We start from the raw sequence: 10,418 nt of genomic DNA, 5'->3' as shown, positions 1-10,418 counted from the left end.
CCTCTACTGGATGGGTTAGCGGAGGGTTGTGCTGCTGTAGATGGTGGCAGGTGAAGCAGGTTGTAATGAAACAGTAAAGGAGCGACAGCTCAGTGATGGATGAGGGAGAGAGGCTGGATATGAACTCAGTTAACAGAGAGGAAACATTCATCATCGAGGAGCTTCTGGACGTCCACGGAAACCACCTCGGTCCCTGGAATCATCTGGGACTACCTCTCGGCCAACACGCTGTTTCAGCAGCTGTTTCACCTCCTGAACATTCACACAATTACACATTCACATATTCACCACATTCTGATGTCCCTTTGGCTAACTTAACTCTCCTGTCAACAGAAAAGACTCAACACCTTCCATTGCAACATATCACAAAACCACCTGGACCTAAACTAGCTATATCCGACCAAACTAGAGTTATCAGACTTAACTAGGGGGATCAGACATAACTAGGGGTATCAGACTTAACTAGGGGTATCAGACTTAACTAGTGTCATTAGACTAAACTAGTCATCAGACTAAACTAGGGGTAGCAGACTAAACTAGTCATCAGACTAAACTAAGGGTATCAGGCTAATCTAAAGTCATCCGGCTAAACTAGGGGTATCAGACTAAATTAGGGGTACCACTGGTACTAAAGTCTGATGAATCTAGTTTAGTCTGATGACTTTAGGTTAGTCTGGTACGGTACCAGACTAAACTAAGGGTATCAGATGGGAATAGGGGTATCAGATTTACAGTAACTAGAGTCATCAGACTAAACTACTGGTATCAGACTAAACTACGGGTATCAGACTTACAGTAACTAGGGGTATCAGACTTAACCAGGGGTATCATGAACTAGGGGTATCAGACTAAACTAGAGTCATCAGACTTAACAAGTGGTATCAGACTAAACAAGGGGTATGAGACTAAATTAGAGTCATCAGTCTAAACTAGGGGTATCAGACTAAACTAGGGGTATCAGACTAAACTAAGGGTGTCAGACTAAACAAGAGTCATCAGACTAAACTAAGGGTGTCAGACTAAACAAGAGTCATCAGAATGAACTAGGGGTATCAGACTAAACTAGAGTCATCAGACACACAAATGACAAGTGGTATCAGACTAAACTAGGGGTATGAGACTAAACTAGAGTCATCAGACTAAACTAGGGGTATTTGACTTAACTAGGGGTATTTGACTAAACTAGGGGTATCAGACTAAACTAGGGGTATCAGACTAAACGAGGGGTATCTGACTAAACTAGAGTCATCAGACTAAACTAGTGTTATCAGACTAAACTACGGGTATCAGACTAAACTAGAGTCGTCCAACTAAACTAGGGGTATCAGACTAAACTAAGGTCTGATAGGTTAGTCTGATACCCCTAATGAACTACCCCTATTAATTAATGAACTACCCCTATTAATACCATAGTCTGATACCCCTAATGAACTAGGGGTATCAGACTAAACTAGAGTCATCAGACTAAACTATGGGTATCAGACTAAACTATAGTCATCAGACTAACCTAGGGGTATCAGACTATAGGGGGTTGGTTTCTCCGTAGCAGAGACAGACTCCCTGGCTCTAAAATGACTCAGAAGTAAATGTTCTCAGAGGGCCGGTGGACAGGTGAAGGTGTTTCATAAGTCTACATGAGGCTCCTCCCACAGCCCCCTGATGCAGAGCAGAGCCTCTTGGGAGCTCGGACTCTTATATACTAGATAGAACTGTATATAACTTATTATTACTACTTGTGTATGTAACCCCTCTCTACTTCTCGTCTGCTCACATTCATATATATATATAGATATGCATACGAGGACATCATAATTAAATCATGTGGTTCTGATTGGCAAGATGACCCTGAAGAAGAACCTTAATGACAACCAATAAGAACACAGATGGTCCACACAAACACACACACACACACACACACACACACACACACACTCACACACACACACACACACACACAAACACACACACACACACACACACACACACACACACACACACACACACACACACACACACACACACACACACACACACACACACACACACACACACACACACACACACAGACACACACACACACACACACACACACACACACACACACACACACACACACACACACACACTTAGCCCTACAGCAGGGGGGGCCACTGACAGCGATCATGTCGTAACACCATGTGTTGAACTTAAAGAGAGAAAACACCTGAACGACTTTGTAGTACACTCGCAGTTTAAAGAAAATGATACTGCTTTGTCACTCCTTTTAATGCAATTTCACGTCTACTAGCATATAAATACACACATGTACTATCGTATAAATACACACATGTAGCCTACTATCTTATAAATACACACATGTACTATAATATAAAATACACACATGCATACATAATCATATAAAAAACACACATGCATACATAATCATATAAAAAACACACATATATACATAATCATAAAAAATACACATATATACATAATCATATAAATACACACATATCTAATCATATAAAGTACACATATATCTATATCTATATATCTATATATGTATATAAATATAATATATATAAATATAATATATATATATATATATATATATATATATATATATATATATATATATATATATATATATATATATATATATATAAATATAAATAAATATATATATATATATATATATATATATATATAGAGAGAGAGAGAGAGAGAGAGAGATATATATATATATATATATATATATATATATATATATATATATATATATACATATATATATAGATATATATATAATAATATTGAATGCAAACATGCATTATAATATGCAATACCTGTCTAATACATAAAAAACACACAATAATATAAAATACTATTTGTATTAGCAATAATGTTATTGATAATATAATACCCCAGCAACTGAGCGGAAGGCGGGACTTCCGCTGCTGGGAGACGAGACTTCCGTTTCTGTGAGGAGACGAGCGGATCAACATGGGGTCCGGTATGCTGCTGTCTCTGTTTCTGCTGTCGCTCCCCTGGATGGTTTTCGCGGGGGAATCGAGACGAACGCTCGGCTCGGAGCGGATGGATGAGGACCAGAGGGAGGACATGGAATGTAAGGTGAAGAGCGTGACCGTGTCCGCGCTCCCGTTCCTCCGCGAGAATGAGCTGAGCATCATGCACTCCCCGTCGGCCTCCGAGCCCAAGCTGCTCTTCTCCGTCAGGAACGACTTCCCCGGAGCGGTGGAGGTGGTGGACGACCTGGAGAACACCGAGCTGCCCTACTTCATCCTGGGTAAGAGACAGACACACAACACTATACAACACAACAACACAACATGATGATATCAACTACACAACATCAATAACACACACCTTCACCTCCACAACACCGAGCGGTGGAGGTGTTGAACGACCTGGAGAACACTGAGCTGCCCTACTATATCCTCGGTAAGAGACACAACTTAACCACACAACATAACAACACAACACAACATGTTCCAACACCTCAACCTCCACAACACCAAGCTGTCCTTCCTCGTGGGTGAGCCAGACTTCTCCTCCACAACACACAATGTAAAGTACTCTAAATGCTGATATTAAATACACCATATGCGGATATTTAATACACAACATTATGATAGCAAATACACAACATGCTCCAACACATCAAATACACAACAGCCTTCAAAGAATGCCTTTACCTCCAAAACATGATGATATTAAATACACACCAGCTTTCAAAACCCAACATCAACTACACAACAATGCTCCAAAAACACAACATCAAATACACAACCTGCTCCCCACACTGAGCTGGTAGGCTGCTGAACCAGTGGGTCCACTATGAGTTCACTTGTGTTCATGTCTGATGTGTTTTGGGGACCAGAGAAGGGAGGCAGTTTTTCAGCTAATAAGCAGATCAGTTATAGCCTGGTTTATTGGAAAGAACTTCACTAAATAACATTTAACTTGGTTTAATGGAAGGAACTTAAATATGAAACATAACTTGGTTTAATAGAAGGAACTTCAAATTTATATCTTAGCTAAATACCTTACGGGAGTGCGCTAGTTTGGAGGAGCTGGCCATGGTCCTGATCCTATAACCGGACCGCTGGCTGAGGCTGCTCCTCCGCCTCACTTAACTTAAACTTTAAACTAAGTTATGAAAGTACACACAACATTAATTATTATGGATCCATGCATATACACAAACTAGATATGAATTAGCAAGGAAGAAATCCTGAGAAGAAACGCACAGCAGGGGATCCCTTCTTCCAGGGACGGTCAGGAGTGCAATGGGTGCCATAATTGACATACAGGTAAATACATGCACATAATACTAAATTGGTGATGAAGTGCTGGCTGGTTAACCATGAGGAGAGTCTAGGCATCCAGTCCAGTCCGCAACACGCTAGATTAGACAGAATAGTGAATTAGAACGGAAAAGTATATAGTGGAAATGTATACTGCTATTAATTTAATAACTGTAGTAACCGCGACCATCGCCTGCGGGATTTACACCTCGAGACAGCGCGAGACAGCACCACCGTACACATAGGTACAGCGTTATTTTCAGAGGGTGTCCGGTTAACACTCGGTTCTGAAAGGGTTGTTAACATGCGATTTGACATGCGATTTTGCAGCACCTTACATATAGGTACAGCGTTATTATGTATACTACTGTTAATTTAGTAACTGTGTTAACAAAAGCACAAACAAACACGCAGTGGTCTTCACATCGCATCTGTATCATTTTCACACTCTTATGTTCCAAACACAAGATTGTAGAGGTGCGTTTTAATCTTTCCTTTGAATAGCTCCACAGAGTCAGCTTCCCTGATCACCGCTGGCAGCCTATTCCATAGAAAGGGGGCTCGATAGGCAAACACTCTCTGTCCAGCCGATTTCTTTTTAACCATCGGTAGTGAAAGAATGCCAAATCCCAAAGACCGGAGGGGCCGAGAAGGACTATAAGGAATGATCAGGTCCTTCAGGTAGGATTGAGATAGTCCATGCAAGGCTTTATAGGTTAGCAGTAGCATCTTAAAATCCAATCTGGAAGTTATTGGTAGCCAGTTCAAAGAGGCGAGAGTAGGAGTGATGTGATCAAACTTTCTCGTTCTAATCAGCAGTCTTGCTGCTGACTAGAACATAGTAACTTGTTTCCTCTCCAGTAGTAACTTGTTTCCTGGTCAGTAGTAACTTGTTTCCTGTTCAGTAGTAACTTGTTGCCTGTCCAGTAGTAACTTGTTTCCTGTTAAGTAGTAACTTGTTTCCTGGTCAGTAATAACTTGTTTCCTGTTCAGTAGTAACTTGAGCTGTTTCCTGTCCAGTAGTAACTTGTTTCCTGTTAAGTTGTAACTTGTTTCCTGGTCAGTAATAAATTGTTTCCTGTTCAGTAGTAACTTGAGCTGTTTCCTGTCCAGTAGTAACTAGTTTCCTGTCCAGTAGTAACTTGATTTCTTTCTGTAACTTTATTAGTATGTTGAATGATAGGCTACAGGTCTATTAACGCAGTCGCCAAACTCAGCCTAACTACTTTATTTATTCATCATCCAGTATTTCTTTTAGTGTGTCCCCCAGCTTGTCGTTTTCACTGGTTTATTCAGGAAGTAATGCTGAAAATTAATTAGATTGAATTAATTTACAGTTAATTATGAGAGTTAGCAGTAAGGTCAGTAAGCATTTCAGATTATCTGATGGCCGGGAGCTGACCTCTTACCCTCTAGACTCTCTCCTCTCGGATGGAACAGAGCTGACCTCTTGTCCTCTTGTCTCTCTCCTCTGATGGGCAGCATACTCCTGGTCTATATCTGGTCTCTCTCCTAGTCTGGTCTCTCCTCTCTGTGTACGGTCTATGATGGGTTCTCCTGGTCTCTCTCCTAGTCTGGTCTCTCCTCTCTGTGTACGGTCTATGATGAGGTACTCCTAGTCTGGTCTCTCCTCTCTGTGTACGGTCTATGATGGGTTCTCCTGGTCTCTCTCCTAGTCTGGTCTCTCCTCTCTGTGTACGGTCTATGATGAGGTTCTCCTAGTCTGGTCTCTCCTCTCTGTGTACGCTCTATGATGGGTTCTCCTGGTCTCTCTCCTAGTCTGGTCTCTCCTCTCTGTGTACGGTCTATGATGAGGTTCTCCTAGTCTGGTCTCTCCTCTCTGTGTACGCTCTATGATGGGGTTCTCCTAGTCCTAATCAGAATCAATTAGGGTTAGGGTTAGTAGTGTGTTAGTAGTTATGGTTAGGGTCAGTAGTGTTAGTAGAGTTAGGGTCAGTAGAGTGATAGTAGGGTTAGGGTCAGTAAAGTGTTGGTAGACTCAGGGTTAGGGTCAGTAGAGTGTTAGTAGTTATGGTTAGGGTCAGTAAAGTGTTGGTAGTTAGGGTTAGGGTCAGTAGAGTGTTAGTAGTTAGGGTTAGGATCAGTATCAGGGATTGACACTTATGGTTGCCCGCTTGCCTGGGGCAACTAAATATAATATTTGGGCAAGTTGAGATTGATTTCTGGTTGCCCGAACGGGCAAGTGGATTTTTGAAGGTTTCTTAATATAAAAACTATTTATTCAAGTGTTTTTAAAAACTGCAGAACAACCATTTTCTTCCGCAAAATTACACAAAATCGATATATTTTTAATTGATCATTGGCTGTCTTCTTTTCTCTGGGATATTGAGTTAATAAACACTCATCGCTACAGAGCGAACATAACCCCCGCCTCCTTTCAATTACTCGCAGTGCGGTCTCTGGCAGTGATCCGGCACTAGTCTCGGTGTTAGCTAAAGGTTAGCCAACACAGCTAGCATCTCAAGTGCAGCGCCGCTGCGACCGGTTTAGGTAGAGAAGACAGATCTAGTTTTGATGGAGGAGTGCGGTTTGGAAGTACTTTTTATTGAAGCAAATTACCAAGGCATACCAACGACTAATTTAAAGTCATATGCAAATGCAAGGAACACGGTTTTGGTTTTCTTAACTGTGCACATGCACAGCAATAGCGAAATTGCACAAACTATATATTATATGAAAGCTTAGCCTCCACTGATTCCAGCAGTCCAAACCATATCATTCTTGGACTAAAACTTGCAAATAACAACTTAAGATGAAACTTCCCCTTTTCCAGTGTCTGGGACAAATTTTGCACCTAAAAATGGTATTTACAATCCATGACTAAGAGAAGGTTTCTTAGGAAAAAGGTAAATTGCCTTCAATCAGAACGCATGTTCTTCAATGCAATCTAGTGACCATATGTGTATTTGTGAGTGTTTGGCTTGATGTAATTCGATTATATTTGCCCTGAACTTTAAATAGAGGTGTCAAGTGTCAAAATGGTCAGATATCTACCTGTTTGTGTCGCATAGTACAACAGTGTTACCAACTGATAATGACCAACTGATAATTATTTCAGGTGGAAAAGTTCCTCCACTTATGCCGTGTTCCAGCTTTATTAACTTTTACCAAGTAGTTTTGAATATTTCACTTGCACAACATCTTTCTATTGGCACCAAGATGACATATTCTAGCCCTTGCTGTTTTGGAGATATACTCAATTCACTTTGTTTTCCCCTGGAACGAAAATGGTAAAGATTATCAATATTTTTCCAGGCATAGTATCGAAGTCAGGAAATTCCGTATTCATGACAACACTACTATAGTATAAACGCGATTGTGTTTATTCATAGTTTTTTTTAAACACGTACAAGCGTGGAAGCTTACATTCAGCTTCAGTCTGAGGATGAGTTTCATGAGCTCCCCAAAACCAGGCCAGGTGCCTGGCAAAAAGAGGCCCGTTCACAATTCTGATTTTAATTGTGGCAAGTGAACATGACATTCGGGCAAGTCGAACATGACCTTTACTTGCCCGATGGTTAAGTGCTTTTGAAACCTTAGTGTCAAACCCAGAGTATAGTGTTAGTAGAGATAGGGTTAGGGTCAGTAGAGTGTTAATAGTTAGGGTTAGTAGAGTGTTAGTAGAGGTAGGGTTAGGGTCAGTAGAGTGTTAGTAGTTAGGGTTAGGGTCAGTAGATTGTTAGTAGAGTTAGGGTTAGGGTTAGTTAGTTAGGGTTAGGGTCAGTGTTTGCCATCCAGGAGAGTTGCTGATGAGACTGGTTGCTTAAGAAATATCCGTAGAGACACAACAGCAGAGACACAACAGTAGAGACACACAGTAGAGACACAACGGTAGAGACACACAGTAGAGACACACAGTAGAGACACATAATAGAGACACACAATAGAGACACATAATAGAGACACACAATAGAGACACAACAGTAGAGACACAACAGTAGAGCTGCACTGCAGCAATAGGTCCAGTAGTATCAGTATAACAGAGCATCAATACTGACGCGGGGCGGACAGGGAGCTGAGGACTGAACCACAGGAGTCAGTCCAGTAGTAGTGAGCTGAGGACTGGAACCACAGGAGTCAGTCCAGTAGTAGTGAGCTGAGGACTGGAACCACAGGAGTCAGTCCAGTAGTAGTGAGCTGAGGACTGGAACCACAGGAGTCAGTCCAGTAGTAGTGAGCTGAGGACGGAACCACAGCAGTCCAGTAGTAGTGAGCTGAGGACTGAACCACAGCAGTCCAGTAGTAGTGAGCTGAGGACTGAACCACAGCAGTCCAGTATTAGTGGAAGAGGTTGAGATTAAAAGTAAACCACAAAGCCCTGAACTCAAGGGTTCACAGAGAAAAACCAACATGTCTTTGACCCCCAGCGGGTTAGGGTTAGAACCCCCCAGTGGGATAAGTGTTAGGGGTGGAGGGGCTGTAGCTCGGCAGCTGTTATTGGGGTAGGGGCAATAGCTCGGTGGCTGTGATTGGTGGAGAGGCTGTTGCTCGGTCAGGAACGTTTCTCTGCAGGATGTTCTTAGTGAGATCAACGACCTGCTCATCCACCTGCCTCCTGTCAGCCCTGTAGGGGGTCTGGCAGGTGAACATCAGTGGAGGTTAAGAAGCCACGCCCACTTCCTGTCAGGTGCTCGATTAACCAATACGCTGTGATCCCTCTGCTGCATAAAGACCTTTAGTGATGGCGTTCCAAAGAGGTGAGCAAAGCGAGGTTGATGGCCTTTGAAGAATTGGTTTAGGAGTGGGTTGAGGAAGTGTCTTTAGATGATGTCTTACAATATCTCTGTAGGCCATGGAGAGATGATCTGAAGGCAGCAGGGCAATAGGTGGAAACGCTACGGTGAGCATAGTCAAGTTGTGGTGTTCAATAGAAAACCTAAGCACCCCCTATGCAGATCTAACTTTCTACTGGCTAACCCATACTGGGTGGGTGAAGAATGATTTAAATGCTTGTATTTTTATATATATATATACATTGCATAGGTTGTGTGTGTGTGGGGGGGGGGAGAGAGGTAGGGCTAGGAACTATTACCATATTGCCAGCCATTACATCTTGCAGTTGATACTAAAACAAAGTCCCACTACACAACGATTCTCCAGACGGGCTGACGCCAAACGGCTGAGAGTCCAGAGCTGCACATAACCAGTCCGTTTGAAGGTTCCCGACACGCTGTCCCTGGCTGCACGTCTGAGGTCGTCTGAATCCCAGCGTTTCATTAAGAACCGCTTGAGGCAAAAGGAGAAACCATTCTCTGATTAAAGCCATAAAACCACCATAAAACCCAGAGGAGAAGAGGAGAAGAGGGAAAAAACGGTCTCAGAAGATTTGTTCTCCACGATTCTATCTAAACTAATGAGTGTCTCCCGCACCAACACGGGTCCTGCCTCTGTCACTCCTCCCCCTGGAATGTGTCACTCCTATTCCTCCTCTCCTGCCTCTGTCACTCCTCCCCCTGGAATGTGTCACTCCTATTCCTCCACTCCTGCCTCATGTCACTCCTCCCCCTGGAATGTGTCACTCCTATTCCTCCACTCCTGTCTCATGTCACTCACGTCCAGAGCAGGGTTTAGACCTGAGTGATAAACAGGGTTTAGTTCTGGTGATAAACAGGGTTTAGTTCTGGTGATAAACAGGGTTTAGTTCTGGCGATAAACAGGGTTTAGTCCTGATGATAAACAGGGTTTAGTCCTGATGATGAACAGGGTTTAGTTCTGGTGATAAACAGGGTTTAGTCCTGAGTGATAAACAGGGTTTAGTCCTGAGTGATAAATAGGGTTTAGTCCAGAGTGATAAACAGGGTTTAGTCCTGGTGATAAACAGAAGGGTTTATTCCTGACTGTTAAACAGGGTTTAGTCCTGAGTGATAAACGGGGTTTAGTCCTGTGATAAACAGGGTTTAGTCCTGAGTGATAAACAGGGTTTAGTCCTTGTGATAAACAGGGTTTAGTCCTTGTGATAAACAGGGTTTAGTTCCGAGTGATAAACAGGGTTTAGTCCTGGTGATAAACAGAAGGGTTTAGTCCTGAGTGATAACCAGGGTTTAGTCCTGAGTGATAAACAGGGTTTAGTCCAGAGTGATAAACAGG

The 10,418-nt window shown here is 42.4% G+C and overlaps 1 protein-coding gene across 1 annotated transcript in view; it reads left to right on the top strand.

Annotated features, from left to right (window-relative positions):
• The first annotated feature begins 3,004 nt into the window (after positions 1-3,004).
• The window catches only part of astn1 (astrotactin 1), a 69,941-nt gene continuing 62,527 nt past the window's right edge, over positions 3,005-10,418 (top strand). The window contains exon 1 of the mRNA XM_056597530.1: positions 3,005-3,289. Within this exon, the coding sequence (XP_056453505.1) occupies positions 3,034-3,289 (256 nt within the window). The 5' untranslated portion in view covers positions 3,005-3,033. The remainder of the gene's footprint in view (positions 3,290-10,418) is intronic.

The sequence above is a fragment of the Gadus chalcogrammus genome, chromosome 8 (genome assembly GCF_026213295.1).
Source record: "Gadus chalcogrammus isolate NIFS_2021 chromosome 8, NIFS_Gcha_1.0, whole genome shotgun sequence".
Taxonomy (NCBI): Eukaryota; Metazoa; Chordata; class Actinopteri; order Gadiformes; family Gadidae; genus Gadus; species Gadus chalcogrammus.
The sequence above is the reverse complement of the archived record's forward strand: the minus strand, read 5'-3'. Positions and strand labels throughout refer to the sequence as shown.